Below are 18147 nucleotides of genomic sequence, written 5' to 3' on the forward strand. Positions count from 1 at the left end.
GCCTGTTTCTGGATCGCTGAAAATAGAAAATTATTCACAGTTTAGATTAACGTAACCGGCCGGGCTCCTTCCAACCTTCTTAAATACATCGCAGACAGAAACCGTAAATATTTCACGTGCACAATGTTAACGCTTCTGGACGTCGCTAAATTGCATTTTCGAGATTAAAGTTTCATTACTGTACTTTTATATATTTACGTTTTGGGCATGCTTTCTTAGTTAAAAGGAGTGGTTTTGATTTTGCGGCAAAGGAAAATGACAATGAGAGCGATCTGCTGCACGAGATTGACAATGCTTTGAAAATTGGCAAAGGATTTCTATTTGGGAAAGGTGCGTCTCATGATTTTGCTTGGTTAAGTAGAGCATGCTTTTCGATCGAAAGTATAAATAATATAAGGAAATAATATCTTGTAAATATAGACGCAACATATTGTAATCGTTTTTAAACTTTCGTCGTATTTTTCGTACCGATTCGTTATTTTTCCAAGCAAGTACAGTCGAGTTTTTAAAGTTAAAATTAACGGAGCTTTTAGTCCGTATTGGTCTAATTCAGAGTGCGAACGAGCAAAGGGAATCGTGAAAAGTAAGAAGGAGTTTCGAGTGTCTCCATCCCTAGTTAGAATTCACGCTCGTTTCACACGTTCGTAATCGGTTTCGTGGGAGTTTTCGAGCGTTTCGACGAGTCGCGTCACGAGCCTATTCTAAATCGTCGGTTCTGCGTAGTTAAACGACGCAGAGCATCGTCGATGGCGGTGGTATCGCCGTCGGACTTTCGAGCGTCGCGACGTCTCTCAGTCCTCGGTCGTCCTTCGAGCTTGGTTCGTTCTCGCGAGTTTCCGTCTCACCAGAAACGAAACACGTGACTTCCTGTAGCTATCATGCTGGAGAAAAGTGAGTGTCCGACGTTCCTGAACATCGGGGGTGGATGAGAGCTTTGGGAAAAGTGGTAGTAGGATCTGTGGCAGAGTGTCGTCTTAAGGATTCGTTCAACAGGTTGTCCTATGAACGCGGAAATCTGCTTTAAACTAGGACACTTACGCTACTCGGACACGTTCCATGGATTTTCGCGACTTTGTGCCTTTTCATTCCTTTTTTACTCGTTTCAAGCGACACTGCTCGGTTGTTTGCTTAAACGCAACCAAAGTTCAGCAAATATTTAGTTCCAATTGACCGGCTACCAGGGCATTTTTAGACAAACCCTATCGACGACGATCGTTGTACATGTGTATATCCCCTCGTTTTGATCGTTGGTCAATGACCGTGACCGTGACCGAATTTTATCGGTCTCGACTTGTTGTTCGTTTCAATATGGAGATTGAAACTACGAAATATCTCGTAAAATTTCCAATGATTTTAATATATGCAAACCGACGAGTAATTTGAAACATTTTATAGGAGAAAAGTTCCTGGAGCGTAAAAAGAATTAGAGTTTACAGTAGAGATCCAATGTACAGCATTACCGTTTAAGAGATGTTTATCTTTCTGTTCTCGGCTTTTTCCATTTTTTCTGTCCTTTCTTACTTCTCTTTCTCCTTCGAAGCTCATCAAGCTTGCTTCTGTATTAATGGTCTGCACCGGTCTCGTAAAGAAGCAATTTAAAGTCTTTTAATGCTGTCTCCAACAGGAGTAATCATGGCATGCTTCCAAAGGTCACATTGCCTATCAATGCGGATATCACCTTTAAATAGAGTATTTTAAATAGACAAACCAATTGATGGACACATTGTTTTTAAATAAAGTTTTTGTCCTCGTTATTTTACATACGTATACTATCGTGTTATAATATAAAATTCATTTCCTTATTTTCGATAATAGAATTTTCAAAATTAATTAATCGCGATAAATTACGTAAACGGAAACTTTCATAAAGTCGAGGACAGGACAACTGTTGACAACGAATGTTGACAACAGCTTCTTGTTTAATTAATATCGTACAAGTCAGATGTTTATTAGTTTCTCTAGAATTTCAACAGTGATCGCGAGAGTATACTGTTGTCGTAATTATTTATTATTTCTTTTTGTAGTAGTAATTGCGACTCTCAACTGGATATCTTATTCCAATTATAACCGGATTTTAAAAATCCTTTTTAATATTTTCAGAGAACGTTATGTTTGCTCCCACGTTTAAAGCTTCGTCCGCAACACCAGGTAAAGTTGCAAACGAAACGTGTGAAACTAACAGAATGTTTTCTACTCCTGTGGATTGTACGGTTTTCTTTTTCTTTTTCTTTTTCTTTTTCTTTTTCTTTTTCTTTTTCTTTTTTTTTAATGAAAGAATACAGGACAACTACATTAATAAACTACACGTTACCATAATCAGTGTGATCACAGTGTAAAAATAAGAATGAAAATTCCCTGTAATCTGAGAATTTCAATTGTAATTTTAGTAATTGTACGTAACATTGGAAAGATCAGACTGGTCGGAATTATCATTTATATCCGGATATCAGGGAAAAATTCATTCTACGTTTTAGTAATCAAGTATCTCTAATTAGTAACAATTTTTCCTTCCACCGTCTGCTTTCATCGAATTAAATCACTTACTAAATTCTCTGTAACGGCTTCTAGAAACATTTTCAAATAGGATAAATTAAATTTGAAAAGAAAAACCGCTGAACTCTTTGAAAGTAAGCTCGAGTAGTTAATGATCTTTTCGATATGACGCCAAGGGGAACTAATTGCTGGATAATTAGCGGTGCCAGTGTGCTGCATGACAAACATTGTTTCAGCCCTTTTCCGAGATCGGTTCGCGTAATGGACCGAGCAATCAGGGAGGAAGGAACGATTCTTTATAGGTACATATGTATAATACGCTTCCGTGGCCAAGATTAGCAGCGAGTTTCCTACAGATCCCGAATGTTGATTTTGGCTCGTTCTCGCTGGACTCACGTGGCCCAGCCACGCAACGTCTGTCATGGTGCAAAGACCCTAAAAACAGCTTTCCTCGACTCGTGTAAAATTGTTATTTACTCGAAACTCGAATCTATCGTTCGATTCGATGATCGATAAACTGAAACGCGCAACAGTTGTTAGCAATGTTGCGTGAAATATGTAGTAAAACGCGAACCAAGGTCTTTGAAACGTTTAGCATGCATAATAATAATAATAATGGTTATAACAGTTAGGGTCCCTGATTAAAACAGTTGTATCACTCGAACATTTGCTTATAATTATTTAAGCATTTTTAAGAATTTCAAACGTTCGTGTATTGTTATTTTCTCCAGTCGTTTCTAACAAAATGAACTCTGATTGTTAGGCGTTTGGTCGCCTGGAAGTGAGCCGCCACCACCACCACCACCACCCCCAAATGAGCCAAGCCCCGAACGAAAGGAGTCTCAAAAGGATGGTGGAATTCCCCCCGTCTGGACACCTTCCAGCGCTGGAGCAAGCCCAGTTCCAGAAAGAAAGGAATTTCGGCCAGTGCAATTCGAAAGCCCTGTTCTAAGCCGCAAAAAGCTAACACAGCAAGAAGTAAGTTATCGAGATTCGCACCATGGTTCTTTTCGTTAGCTCGTAAATCTCGATGGTGGAAATTTTCAGATTACACAAGAGGCACCGCCACCTTGGAAAACCGAAGAAAGAAAAAACGAAACGTTGGAGAGCAGCTCGCGAATCGTTAATTCGCATTCAGCACCTTCGCAAGGATTAAAATCGTTGGTTTCGACGCCCCGTTTGCCGCGTGCTCAAAATCCAACCATCACTCTACTGCAGAAAGCAAGAGGTGCGTTTCGACAGAAATTTCGTTTAAAAGATACTAATATCGGAACATTTGAACAACGTGACGGTTAAAGAGATCTCGAGAATCTTTGGTAGAAAATTATGATGGAAATACAAATTAAGAATAAACATCTTTGTTATAAAAAAAAACTACGTTTCTTTTGTCCCAGAGGGACAATTACCAAAAGGAGCAGCTTACTTAGAGGAAATCGAAACATCGAAGCATCCTCCGAACGATGAAAAGCCTCTAATCAGTCCGGGAGAGATAAGTGAGTACTTTGAACATTAAACCTACCGACACTTGATGTATACCCATTCCTACCAAGTCCGATCGATCTTTCGTTTTCTCTTTTACAAGGCAACCATATTCAAATTAAAAATCATTTTCAATCAAATAAACAATTTATAATGAAATTTTATCGCGCACCAGAATCGTACGATCAATAGGCATTGCTGAAATTTCTTTAGGTACGTAGCGTTAAGCTAAATGTCAAAATAAATATAGAAGACAGCATAAATTATAAAAGTAATTATGGTCATTGGACAGACGATTAAATGCCCTTTAAAATGAGCGCTCGTACGAGTCGATAGAACTGATATCATATCATATTTTATCCGATTTTTTACAAAAAAATGTAAATCGTTCGACAGGTGAAATGACCGGTCGTGGTAGGTTTAGTGTTAACGTACAACTGATTGTTAATATTTTACAACCTGTACCGTGTACCATTCAAGTTTAACCATATTCGTGTATATAATTTTTCCGTAATTCCACGCGTTAGCTAATTACAAATGGTAATTTATTTGTATCGTGCGCCAAGAACGATCAACGATCAACGTTATTATAACGAATAAATCCTTCGAGATAAAATATTTTTCTCTCCTAAACTTTGCGCGAGTGTTTACGGCTGCTGCATTGTGAAATTAAACTGATGTTCGCTCAGTCTACACCGTGAAGAAAGAGTACGAGAGCGAGCCAGAAACGGAAAATGAACCGCCGAAGAAGATGGCCGATTTGGGTCCTCGAAAATTCGAGGGTATTGGCCCAACATCTAAGGAGGGTATTCCTCTTGTTTTAAGATCGGTAGGTCTGTAAATAGTTACTCAAGTAATCCGAACTTTACGAGCAAAAGGTTTCGATCGATATACATATGTATACTCTTTAAAATTTCTTATTAATCCTCAATTACATACATCTTAACATTAGTTAGTATCACGTGGCATAGATTCGAGCAATCTATTTCTATTTATTTAAATGGAAATGTCATACGTTAAATAATGGTATCGGTGATTAAATAATAAATTGGATAAATGTAACGTTTTCATGTCCGCGGTATCTGACTCGAATAAAAATATTTTAGGAAGTCAAGGAAAATAATCAGACAAAATGGTACAAGAAAATGTACGACTCGTTGCACCGTGCAGACAGAAACGGTAAGTTTGCGTGGCAAATAGTACTGTCTAGCTTCAACGCTTACACGAAACGAGAAAAAAACTTATCTAAAATTATAACAAAAATTAATATTACTAAAATTTTCTACGACGTTTGATTTTTTCTTTCTTTTTTTCTTTTTTTTTTATTATTAATCAGTCTAATCGATGAACTATTTTTTGTAAATGGCAACACGTTAAAGTCGCGATGAAACAAACCAAGGGATTCATGTTAAATCTCATTTTCAGATGACTACGTAACCATTCGTTACAAACCAAGAAGAGGTGAATACTTGTCCGACATACGATTGACGGTTGAATAAAAATTGCAATATAAAAATACTAATGAACAAAGAGCTTAGTCAGATGATTAACACGTCGCAATAGTGGTCTTCTTCTTCGGCTGTTCTCGCACGCGTGTTCTGTGCGAATTACTTAATGTGAAACTTTTATGTAACACGAGATAACAATTGCGATTGGTTTTAACGAAGCTAATCAATCGTTCCTGTGTGAAAGTAACAATAAATAATTCAATTTACGAGGATCGTGTGCTACGAGTGTCCTTTATTTAACATTCTGCTATCCATTAACGTTCTCTATCGATGATTTTACAGAATAAATTGTATAACCCACATAATATTCGTGTCCATTTCTTGAGTCGGTACTAATCGAGTTTCTTTTTTACATAGCTGCTACTTTGTTACATGGTACAGTATTAAGAAACTGTATTATAGCAATCAGCTGCAACAGCTTAACAGAAATTTCAGTTAAGAGACGTGTTATAATCGTACGTTTATCGGTGATGGTCGAGCGATAGAATTAACATTTTCATGCATAAATGGAAATGGTTGGATTGTAAGAAACTGGTATCTATTTTGTAGGGGCAAGGTACGGCTACGGAAGCAGCAGTGGATACCTGAGCGAACCGGAACACCGTTTCTACTCTGAACGTTCTGCTACATTCGATAGTCGTCGACGTCTACGTAACAAGGAAAATGATTTCTACACGACGTCGACTATGCCCAGAAAGTAAGACAATAGACATTAAGTAACACGTTAAAATAGAAAATACACTCCCACAGATGTTCCGGAACTTGTTCAAACGTGTCATCTTTATCCTTTGAAAAGAAGAGTCGTTTTTTTTTTTTTCTTGGATTTCAGAAATGGAGCACTAAAGTACAGTCCAGATATTTATAAGAACCAACCAGGACGCATCGAGGATTACGAGCCTGGACGATCGTCCATCGCCGAGAAGGAAGCCAAGGAGGTAAGCGCATTATCAGAGCCTTAAAAAAATGAATCCTAGCCCTGATAAATTCATTTTTCGATACGAGTTTCTTTCGAGATTTCGTTATCGCTTATTGAAATTTCGCAGTATCTCATGTAGGATAGGATGCACTGGAAATTGCGAACCAGTTAAAATGTTTAACAGAGGAGAATTACGACAATAGCGACGACGATTTAAATAAAAACTTTTTTGAAAGTAACAAGTTGAAAGAATATTTGTGCAAGAAGAGTCGGTCGAAATTGTTGTCTATAGCGTTAGAATATCTATTCTCGTCGGTCGAGACTGGCATGTTAACTCGATCCAGTTAACGAAGAGTCAGGGTAACATTTCTTTTCCCTTTTGCAAATTCTGATCCAAGTGACGGTCGATTAACGCAAACTAATGCGATTCTTGTCGGCATATACAATATCGCGTACGTACATAGAAAAGCTTCCCAAACAATGTGTCTGAAACATGATCGTTTGAAATGGCTTTGCTTCTAGCCGACTTCTGTCACACGGACGAGAAGGAAGGTAACGATTAATCGAACGATTGAAATCAATTTACGAAGCAACACTCGTTTTCTTAATTTTTTGGAAGCTTCTTTTTACTTGGCGTCACGATGAACTTCTCTATGGATCGTTTCTTTTGCCACGCCCGATGTCGATTGTTACGTTTCGGAGATATCGAGCGCGCACGCAATCGCGTCTACACTTTCGGTGTTTTATCGTACTCGTTGTTTTTTTTTCTTTTTTAGTTAGCTTCGGTAGCGCTGCTTTTAGAGATCATTAGTTGAAACGCTATCTTACTTTCCACCTAAAAGAAATAATCTTATTTTTCGGCCACGATTTAATTAAAATTAATTCGAAATATCGTTTAGACGCCTAGTACACATGTTGAAATTTTAGATGGAAAGTAGTCATCGAATACATCGTTGGAATGTTTTTTTCTTTTATTTCAATTTCATTCTTAACCTCATGCAATTAGTGCATATATTAACGCTATATTTAATTCTGTGTTTCTAGTGGTGGGACGAGGTCATGGACATATTTGACGGGGTACGCTATTTTTATACTTAATCGTAGTTGAATAAGAACCGACTTCTCCACTCCTCCTTCTTTCGATATTTTTATTCTATCAGCTCCTCCTATCCACCATCACTTTCCTTCTTCTCCGTACTTTTACGCGATAATATAGTCGAGACTATAATTGTGAATTCAGTATTATTTACAGAAATCAGTTTCCAATTACCAAGTAATTTCATCCGTGTTTCAATTCATTTATCAAGTATTTCGTAATCTAATTACGTACGACACGACGCGTGTAAAATTAATATCAATATACTATCTAAACATATATTTTCTCAATATTTCTGTAAATTTCGTTTTCCATAGCTTGTAGTGGCGAATATACACAACTACTAAGAATAAACTAACAAAATGAAAGATAGCACGTTGGTGTATATTCATCACTGTATTACGATTCGCCAGAGTAATTAACGGATCGGAATAGTTTGAAAAAATGAAAGGCATTAACACCTAGTCGCACGTCGTGAGCCACGCATGTAGTCCATGTTGGTCCCCCAGAGAGAATATATTTTTGGAAAGGCCGCAGCTGATCGATCTTAATCGATTACCTTGACATGTTATCGCGGTCGATGTCCTGCGTGTGTGCGTGTGTATCTTTGGTGTTTGCGTATCGTGTCTGTTGGTGTGTACCACCTCCGACGGTTCCGGATTACGTGGCCCCGTTGGTTCTCGGACGATGCCCGGTGACAACCACCATCACGCTAACAACCTAACTGGACAGTGGTTGAACGAGAATGGACATCCTCAGGGTACAGGGATGGAGGAGTTGAGGAACGCGGAGCTAAACCATCGCGTTCTGAGCCTCTCGTACCGACCGGAGACGACCATTCGGCACAATGTAAGGGTATCAGCGGTCAGTAGCTCGAAAACCGTCGAGGTCGTCCCGAAATCCCGTCGAACCGCCATGGAGGATTCATCCTCCTCCCGCGATAATAAACCGCAAACGAAGCAATGGTCGAGCATGAATCTGCTCGATTACTCGAGGCCGAGCAATCTCGATCCAACGATCGAGACGGTGAGAGCCAGCAAGGACGATTCGAAAGATCGGATCGTGCGACCTCTTGAACGGGCTGCTGCTACTGCTGCCGCTGCTGCCGCTGCTGCTGCTGCTGCTGCTACTGGCATGCTGGAAGGACGATCAAAGAGCTTCGTCCTGCCGGATCGTTGCTTGCGTCGATCGAGCTCGCCCGTCGGCGACAGATCGACGACGCTCCTACAGGCTACCACCGACGAGCAGCATCGCCATCGTCATCATCACCACCATCACCACCACCACCATCATCATCATCGTCATCACCAACGCGTCTCGCCCACTTCTTCTTCTTCCACGTCTTCTTCTATTTCCAGCATCAATCATGTTATGCTAGCATCGCCATTATCGACAACACCTTCCGTTATCACCGCCAACGCTCAGCCGTCGGCTTCACGGGTTAGAGGCTGCAACATCGTCGACAAGTAGAGTGCACGATGACGTTGTCCTCTATCGCTGTCTCCTTTGGATCCTCCCACTCGTTCCTAGCGTTTTCTTTTTGTACATATAATATCAACGATCCAAGTCGAGACCGTATCATTGGAAAACGCTACGAACTTATCGGACGATCCAACGGATTCTTCTATCTCTTTTTCTACTTTTGTTCCTCATTTTTCTTCGCTGTTTCTCTTTCTCTGTGTGTTGTCGACACTTGCTGCTTGTGAAACTACGTTTGCTACGTCCGATCGACTTCATTTTGTCCATCCTTGTCTTCTAGCGCGTTTTACTCCATGGGTCCATACTTGCCCCCGTTTGGCCGGATTAACGATTCGATGTCCGGAGAAGAGTTGTGTTATTTTTTATCTCGTGGGAGATTTAACGGACTACGGACAGCCACGAGCGCAGTAAATTTCGCAATAGTCTTTTCGATTTTCGCTGTTCAAATCGCAAAGAGACACGTGAAATTTTCTTTTACGCAGAGTGTTTCCCTCTGTCGTTCGTCCTTTTCGTAGTTTCTCCTTTTAAAAGAATTTATTTGCAATTTTAAAACACTATGTTGTTGGCTTGTGGTGTATTAGCCGGTTGTAAAGATTCATATTATACATATTCGACCGCATTTATTAAAAGTAAGTCCAGACACGATCTCGCCTCAACTACTTTTAATTACAACGTGACTAGAAATAACGAAGCGAAACATTTTTATAGTTATTATTTTATAATAAACGCAACAAAACAGGCAATTAATAATGCGAAACTTGTAAGACTGGTAATAACTTCCTCCTGCTGTTACGAACGTTTCGCAGAATTGTAAGCTACGTACGGTACTGTCTCGACAAATAATTTATAACTGAAACGTCGAGAGCGTCGTTGGCGTGCTCGGTGCTGTAGTCTTATTCGATTACAAAAATTCACGAATCGAAATTATACGGTACGATAAACGATAGAAATTAAAATGCAGAGATACGAGAGCCGTAGATATTTGTTTTTTTTTTTCTTTTTTAAAGAAAACTCGGCGAATTAAAACTATATAATTTCTGGTTATTTCAAATACGTTATTCGAATCAACGTACATGTAATTAAAAATACTCTGTAATAGATCGTATTTGGATTTATGTTTTTAAAAAGAAAAAAAAGTATCGTCGTTTGTATTAGTAATGCCATGTCACTTATCAGGCTCTTATAAAATTATAGTCGTCGGATACCGGTAAAATGTCCGACTAATAATAGTTCGATTTACACGAAACCCTCGATTATTAAAATATTACCCTTAGCAACTATGTTAAATTAATAACTGAACGATTTTATTTAGAATTATTTTTATAAAAGATTTCTATGGACACTAATTGGGCATAAATAAACGTAGAAATACTGTTACTGCATTAATTTGTCGTGCATGGTTAATAGTCTGTTGAATTTATAACTTTGTATTGCGATCGTACTTTACTTAAGAATGTATTATACATATATTTATACATGTATATGTACATACGTTAAACTCCGTTGGAATTTATATGAAAATATTTTTTTCTTTCGTTGTTTCTACTCTATCGTATTGTTGTATCAATGTAAATGTGGTATTTACGATTTAAGTAGTTTGTTTCTTTCTTCATTTAGTACTGTCGTTGATTGCTGTCGCTATCGATGTTCACGTACGAAACTGTTCTTCTTCTTTCTGTCTTTTCTTTGTGCCAGAGCTGTTATCGAAATTGCATATCATTTGTTCTTTTATTGCTCCTCGTTGTTGTTAATTTGCGCTTAGCATTAGCCGAATGTCGCATGAGATACGTAACATCCGATCGACTTTTTATCGATACATTGTCGTTCGTACGTGAAACAATGTCGACTGAAAATTGCTTTGTTCGATGCAAAGCTATTGTAAATCCAATTGGTGAAAACCGCGGAGAGCATGATCTACGTATCGAAAGATACGTACGCGAGGACTTGCGCGACATCGACCGAATAACTTTTTCTTTCTTTTTTTCAGCCATTCGATCAACGCAATCGTCCAGTGAAACCGTATATGGCGCAGTAAGCGTATTTTATGATTTTCACGGCTGAATAATGTTTTCGTTGGTGGACTGACTATTAACACGATCGATGATGTGTATTTGTTTCTAGCGCCCTGAAAGAGTCAGGCTACGAAAGTGATTCTACGCTGGTGTTCCGTCGCAAGGAAGACATAAGTCCGTTGAGTCAAATCGAGCAAAAATTGGCGTACAAAACTGTGCAAAGCGGGGGTGACGTACCCCTTCATGGACTTCGTAAACCAGCACCGGAACGCCCGAAGGGTGAGTTAAACGTATTCCGATCTTTATTCTAAAGCTACTTTTCTTTACTTCTCTTAATAAATTTGAATTAATTTTGAAATTTTATTTCATCGAAAGTTTTAAACTTTTTTTTGGCTGTAGTTTGATGTTATGCAAGCAGGCATGCGCATACACGACCGATCGGTTGTGCCTGATTTATTATCGTTTGTCCAATTACTAACGGTAGCTGTGTTTAACTAATCGTAAGTCTGTGCATGGTCGTTATTGTGTTGTTACTCGACTTGTCGTATCCGATAGTTACGACTAAAGTTACACTTTGCGCCTCCGAGCATGACGCGTTCTGTATTTTCATAAATAATTGCCGTCTTTTTCATCAACGATATCGTCCATCCGGCAGCTTCGGTAATCTCACGTTTACTTAATTAACAACGATCGCCGACTGTAAATACGATTCGTACCGTACCGTTTGAGAAATGAAAAAATTGTCAAAATTCCCGAATACTTTGGAAAAAAGGTCGTAAGCATTCCCCTTTCGTACGATCGTTGAATTACACGAAACGTTCCTAGTTCGGCATCGGCAATGCGCTTGCAATAGCTTATCACTGCTTGAAACGAGTTGGTTTAGTATTATCCCTCGTAAAATTAGTTTAATAGAAGCATTGTATCGTAACGCGCGTCGTTATCGGACGGTAATTAATTGTAATTATCCGGTAATTACGGATTGCCGCGTTACGATTCGAAACCTTAGGCGTGCCGAGCGTTTAGTTTCACGTTTTGAATAATGCATCGAGTGAAAAGTACAAAGCATGACTCGTAACCGTGTATCCATAAATAACTGTGCTAGCCGAGGTCCAAGCTTGAATGCATATTTTTCACGATATCTCTTTTTGGTACGATAAGTTTCTACACCGCACCGCTCGCCTCGGTATATCTATCGATATTGGCGCGCGACGTAATATTTTCTTAAATCTTGTAATACGATGCACCAGACGTACCGTCACCGAGAGGAGTTTCTACACGCTGCGCCGGGAACAAGGCGGCATATCACCAAGCTTAAAACATCACCAAACAATCGACTCTCTTTTGTTAAAAACTTTGGTGAGAGGGTTCCGGGAATATGTCACGCAATAGGAACGAAATAAAAACTTTGTCCACAGACGACACGGAGGTCGAGTATTTTCCTATCTCGCCCACGTTGACGCGGATCCGCGTTCACCGGAAAACCGTCTCTACGCCCACATCCATCTATTTCTCGCAACGTAAAATGTCATCGTTTGGGGGAAATTCAACGACCAAGAGAACGGACCATCGCTCGAAATCGAACGTTTCCAGAGACTTTGTCGATCTCTGTCGATTAAACGGACCACCTTTGCCGCCGCGAAGGCAATCCTCGCGCAACAGCAACACTCTGAAACTGTACGTCCAACAGCAAGCAACGGGCACGGCGGACGCGTTTAAATCGCGGCACAAGCAGTGCTTTGCACCCGACACCGCCAATTTAGAAAGATACAAGAAGACTCGCGAACACCAGACGTCGTCCAACGGTCCGAGCTCCTCTCGATCGAAACTTTCCATCCAGGTCGACTCCGACAAGAACAAGTTGGAACACCGTCCTCTGCAAACTTTCACCGGCACAGGTGCGGAAAAGAGCCCAACTTTGCGAACCAAGACGTCCTCCAAGTATCCAGTTGTTCCTACTTTTACGAAATCGAGAGAAACCATTTCTCAGCATCATCCCTCGACGCATTTAAAAAAGGACTGTGGAAGGGTGCGTTCGGTGAAAAGGGAACAAGAAGAATCGGCCAGCAGGAGACTACTGTTACGCAGAAGGAGCGTAGTGGCAACCGGAAGCATCGTTAAGAGTTCAGCGACGGTGTACGCCTCGGCGTTAAACGGTGGGAAACCGAGGAATCCTAACGAGAAATGTTTGAAAGTTGCGGCGACGGTATCGCCAAAGGGACAGCACGTTTTAAGGAGAACCAACTTGCCTTTGACCGCAAAGACGACGTGTTCGGCATCGGTCGTGCGCAAGACGATGTCAACGGACGTCAAGAAGCCAAGATCACCGTTTAAACAACCCGATAAGGTAGTCTCGAAGGAATGTTTACGATCGTTAACGCCTTCCTCGGAGCCTCGTTTCAGCGGAACAAACAGGAAGAAGAGACCCGAGAGCATCGTTAGAACGCCCGTACGAAAGCTCGAAACGATACAACTGAATCCCGATTCGAGCAAGAAGAGGATCGAAGTTGAGAGAAAAACCAAGAAAGATAAGGATAAAGGAACCGCGAGAGGGAAGAGAATCGCGAATGGTCGAAAGACAGACTCGGATAAGGTAGACCTGGGGAAAAATAACATCGAGAACGAAGAGCGTAATAACGTCAGGCGAAAGAATTGGAAATCGGACGAGCAGTTGTCGCCTCTGTTAACCATAGAAGAGATCAAAAGGCACCAGGAGGCCACGCGATCGGACACGTTCTTCCAAAAGCTCTTCTTGAGGTCCGTCCCCTCTGTCGCTTCGAGTCAAAACGTTTCCTGCAGGAGATCCATAGTGTCCGAGCGGGCCAGACTGTACCAAGAGAGCATCAGAGGGGGCTGCAAATCCGAGCCATCTTTGAAATCTCTGAGCATCTACTTGGCCCACAAACGTCCAGTGTCGAACTCAAAGTTTAAAAATTGGGAACGCGAGAGCGTCTCTTCGAGGAGCTCGAGTCCTTACGGCGTCAGCTGGCCCGGCAGATCCGTGTTCCAGAAGATCAGCAAGTTCGATAGTTTGGTGGGCATCGACGATTTCGGGTCGTCGGGGACGCTGCGCGATCCTAGTCCCGATTTCGCGAGGGAACGCGTCAAGGAAAGAAGTTGCAGCGAACCACCGTTAAAACGTTTGTCAGAGTACGCGGAATTCAGCCGGAATTCTCTTTCCCGCGCCTCTTCGCCGTCGCCGATCAGATCGCCGGCTTGTCGACGCATACGAACGCTGAAACAGGAGAAATTGGAAGGTCCGAGCACGATCGCGAGTCAAGTTCGGGCCAGAAGCGCCAGCGAGGCCGACCAACTCGAACGATCCAGAGGCAAGTTCGGATCTGATTCGTCGTTGATGAGAAGCACGAGCTCTCTTTGCGCCTCGCCGGTCGATCGAGACCAATACCATCGATACGTGGTCCAAGTGACGCACGACAGAAGGAAATCCAAGAGGTACAACGAGCTGTACGACTTTTACTCGAGCCTCGAAAGACTGGCCGAGCTCGAGAGGACGTTTTCCAACAGCGATTTACGACCGAGGACCAAGAACGAAGATATCATAGACTACGACCGCTGGAAGAGGGTGAGATCGCAGGAGAAAGCAGAGATCGAATGGAACGAGCTTTACGGAAAGCTAAGGGCGGTCCAGAAGGATAAGAATTTTTTATTCAGTACCAGAGACGTGAACAAGTTCAAGTGGCAGGGCGATTGCGGTTTGAGGTGCAAGGAACGATCGGTGGAGAACATAATACAGCATTTTAAAAAGTTGCAAGCCGAGGAGAGCGAGCTAGAGTCTACGAGGCGAAAGGAAATCGCGTCGCGGAAAGACACGTACAAGCCTCTTTGGCGAGGAACGTCCGTGATGAACGTGGCGAGCACTATGCGGAACAAGGCAACCAACGATCGGAACAACGACAAATCGTTCGATCCGTCGTTGCAGAGGAATCTGGGAGGCAGTAAAAAATTCTGGAGCAGCTTGTCCATCGAGCAGGTGGCGACCCTCAAGAAACAGTTGAACGAAATTTACTGCAGTGGCAATTTAGAAAAACCACCCCCGAAAGTAGATCCCGACATCGTGGAAGATCGTCGAGAAACGATTTCAGGTAAGCGCGATTCTCTCTCCAAGTACGAGGTCGAGGTACCGCCTCAGACGGAAACAACCGACGGGAAAGGTCTTCACGTACGATGTCACTCGATGATCACGTCGGACACGACCGCGGACCAGAAATCCTCCACGCTGAAGAGAAGCGACTCGTTTGGTCGCGGGAAAATCGTTGAAAAATCCGAACCTGTAACGAGTCAACGATCGATGAGCGAACCGGAGAAGCAAAGACTCTCCGTGACGCTTGGAAAGGAAGTTTTGGACAAAGTTTCCCAGAGACGATCGTCGTCGATAGCACCTCGCGAAACTCGAGGTAGCATAGCTGCAGAGTTGGCGGCTAAGAAGGCACCTAAAAAGGTTGCTTCCAGCGTAACGAGCACTTTGCCCAGGAGCTGCTACTCCCTCGAAGCCTCCTACACCGAACATTCGAAAGAGAAGAAGGATTTCTTGGTGGTTTTAACGCCCAATGACGAGAGTTTGGCCGACAGAGAGCGAGTGGAGAGCGTTTTGGAGGAATGGTCGAAGAAACCGCCGCTTCTGGCGATTAAGTTGCCCGAAAACGATGCACGGACCAAGCCAACAACGGGCCTGAACTCTGGCAGCGAGAGGGACAGCACGACAGGAAGTTCCGAGACGTCGGTGAAAACGGTCATTCAACGGAACATCGAGTCCGAGGATGTCCCGAGGAAGATTGAGTTCTTCGAGAACGTCGACAAGATCGCTCCCGCCGATACGAGGCGAAGAAAAATAGGAAGATTGTCCTATTCTCAGAGCTTTGCCGATCTGAAGGAATTGTTTGGCGAAACAACGTCGGGCAAATACGCGAGCTTGGCCAATTCGAGATGCAGAACACGGTCGATCTCTCCGGGCGTTGCGAGCCCCGCCACGGGGGAACCGGATGCCAACGCGCGACAGTCGCTTGGTCGTTGCTCGCGAGACAGTCCGTGTCGCGCGACCTCCCGATCGAATTCATCCTGCAGTCTGGACAGTATCTGGCTGCGTAGCTCATCGCCCGACCCGGAAAACTACTGGCGCGCCTACCTCAAGCTCGTGAAAAACGGCACGGTGAAGCGACTCCGGGTAAAGTTCGAGAGCGCCGAAGACATCTCGAGCACCGGAACTAAAGCCTCCCCGACGCCAAAGAGATTTAGAAGCGATCCAGAGTTGACGCGGACTCTTTTGAAAAAGACTCAGGAGTTTCCGGACGTGGCCTGGCTGCGACGAAAGTACGAACCCCAAAGGGGTAAAGCTCGTCGAAGGGGCGAATCGCCCCCTATTCCGCGCGTGCCTCTCAAACGAGAGGACTTGTCGATGCCTCGTATCGACGTGATCAGCAAAACGGCCGAGTTGAAGGATTATTCGAGTTGCGCGATCGTTGGCAATGGCGTCGCCAGAAGGGCGGAGACCGAGGAACTCGAGGCGAAGAAGCCCGTCGGTCGGATGAGGAAAAAGTTTGAAAATTTCGGCAAACGGAATGCCTCGATTTTGGGGGAAATGTTCACCTCGTCGCCGGATGTCCACCAATTGCGCGATATCGCGCCTTATCTGGCTGGTCGTTGGGTCGCCCACAGGTACCCCAGTCGACGAGATAACATGCGCTCGTTATCCTCGCCCCCTGCTCTCGCCGGCAGACGGTCTTCCTCCATAAATTGCGACACGCCTTCGAGTCCAGCGAAAACTGACGCTATCGATGCGAGCAAAACCACCGGGAAACTGCGCAACGCTTCCTCCAAAGATCCGTCATCGATCGAACCTTTCGCGAATCAGCCGTTCGATCCTGATAAACACAGGCCGAGGTTTAGGTATCAACCTCCTCCGCCTCCACCTTCGCCAACCGTGCGACGGAAGACCACACCTTGGTGGTCCCCTATTCCGATCTATACTGCTCGACCCACTGTCACTTTCCAAGGTCTGAACTCTCCCAACTGATACCGTTTATCTATACCTTATCCCTAATATACCATGTACAATATCAACACCAAAACTCGACACACTTACAGACTTTTAACGTAAACGATCTTGTGCTCAGCATCTAGTATATTCCAATTGCAAATCTGTCACGCGTTACTTTCATCGTAAAATTGTAATTGTACTATTTTTACTTGACTACGTTCGTTTCGAGTTGGCTCTTCGGCAAAGAGCGAAAAGAGTGATTTTTAACGTGATTCAACTTGTACAATTGCACCATTCATTTTTCTTTCTATCGTTTAATGCATCGTTGGAAAAGCGGTTCATCCCGGGACACCAATATCGATCGATGCCGAACAAGAGAGTGTCTTCCATTAAACTGAAACTTTTTCAGAATGTTTACAGTGACTCTTCGTGCCGAGTGATTTTGTCCCTCTATTTATCGTAGTGCGGCTAATTATTATTTTCCTTTTTTTTCGGCTCGACCATAGAATACTCGAACGCACCCCCGCCGCCACCAAAATCTCAACACCACAGAGACGACTGCCAAGGTAACGCTACAAGCTAATCACTTTTTTTTTTTTTTTCTTTTTATTTCTATTAATTATGAAAGTTGCTCGAAAACTTTGGTCAAACTTTACCAGTGCATTAATTATAATTGGCAATTCATACCGACTATAATAGAATGGAGTATCCTAAAACCTACGTTTCCGTCGGTAGCCTCGATAAAATACACCGGCAAAGTTTGTCCAGTTTCCGAACATCTTGCGATATGTTTTTGCGCGCCTAATTTATTCGTTGCGAGTTCATCCATAATCATAAAGCGACTTCATTTTTTCACACAAATTGTATAAAACATTTTCAGAAGCTGTTGTAAGCTTAAGCTATCATCGCGTTTTGTTGGTTTCGTATAATTGGAATTATTTTTTTCGAATATACCTGCTCGAACGAAACAGAGCATGACATCTACTGGTTATGCATGACATCAGGTGCAATTACTTGCACCTAAAACTAGCGTGCAATTGTTTTGCAACGAATTGAGCATGGACAGGATTATGAAAAAATAGGAAAGCGGCATGTACTATTTTATGTAGGAGTATTCGTGACTGAGAAAACGTACCTACGTGCATGCTTAACAAACCAGTTGGAGTATACTC

At 42.6% G+C, this 18147-nt stretch overlaps 1 protein-coding gene across 1 annotated transcript in view; it reads left to right on the forward strand.

Annotated features, from left to right (window-relative positions):
* Cap (Cbl-associated protein) overlaps positions 1-18147 on the forward strand; it is a 53267-nt gene that overhangs the window by 20521 nt on the left and 14599 nt on the right. The window contains exons 7-22 of the mRNA XM_076780367.1: positions 220-330; positions 2101-2148; positions 3257-3471; positions 3541-3721; positions 3888-3986; positions 4662-4801; positions 5079-5151; positions 5398-5433; positions 6030-6177; positions 6310-6415; positions 7441-7473; positions 8225-8341; positions 10959-11002; positions 11093-11262; positions 12399-16991; positions 17482-17541. Coding sequence (XP_076636482.1) covers positions 220-330; positions 2101-2148; positions 3257-3471; positions 3541-3721; positions 3888-3986; positions 4662-4801; positions 5079-5151; positions 5398-5433; positions 6030-6177; positions 6310-6415; positions 7441-7473; positions 8225-8341; positions 10959-11002; positions 11093-11262; positions 12399-16991; positions 17482-17541 — 6174 coding nt within the window. The remainder of the gene's footprint in view (positions 1-219; positions 331-2100; positions 2149-3256; positions 3472-3540; positions 3722-3887; positions 3987-4661; positions 4802-5078; positions 5152-5397; positions 5434-6029; positions 6178-6309; positions 6416-7440; positions 7474-8224; positions 8342-10958; positions 11003-11092; positions 11263-12398; positions 16992-17481; positions 17542-18147) is intronic.

This window comes from Colletes latitarsis, chromosome 13, assembly GCF_051014445.1.
Source record: "Colletes latitarsis isolate SP2378_abdomen chromosome 13, iyColLati1, whole genome shotgun sequence".
In the NCBI taxonomy this organism is placed as follows: Eukaryota; Metazoa; Arthropoda; class Insecta; order Hymenoptera; family Colletidae; genus Colletes; species Colletes latitarsis.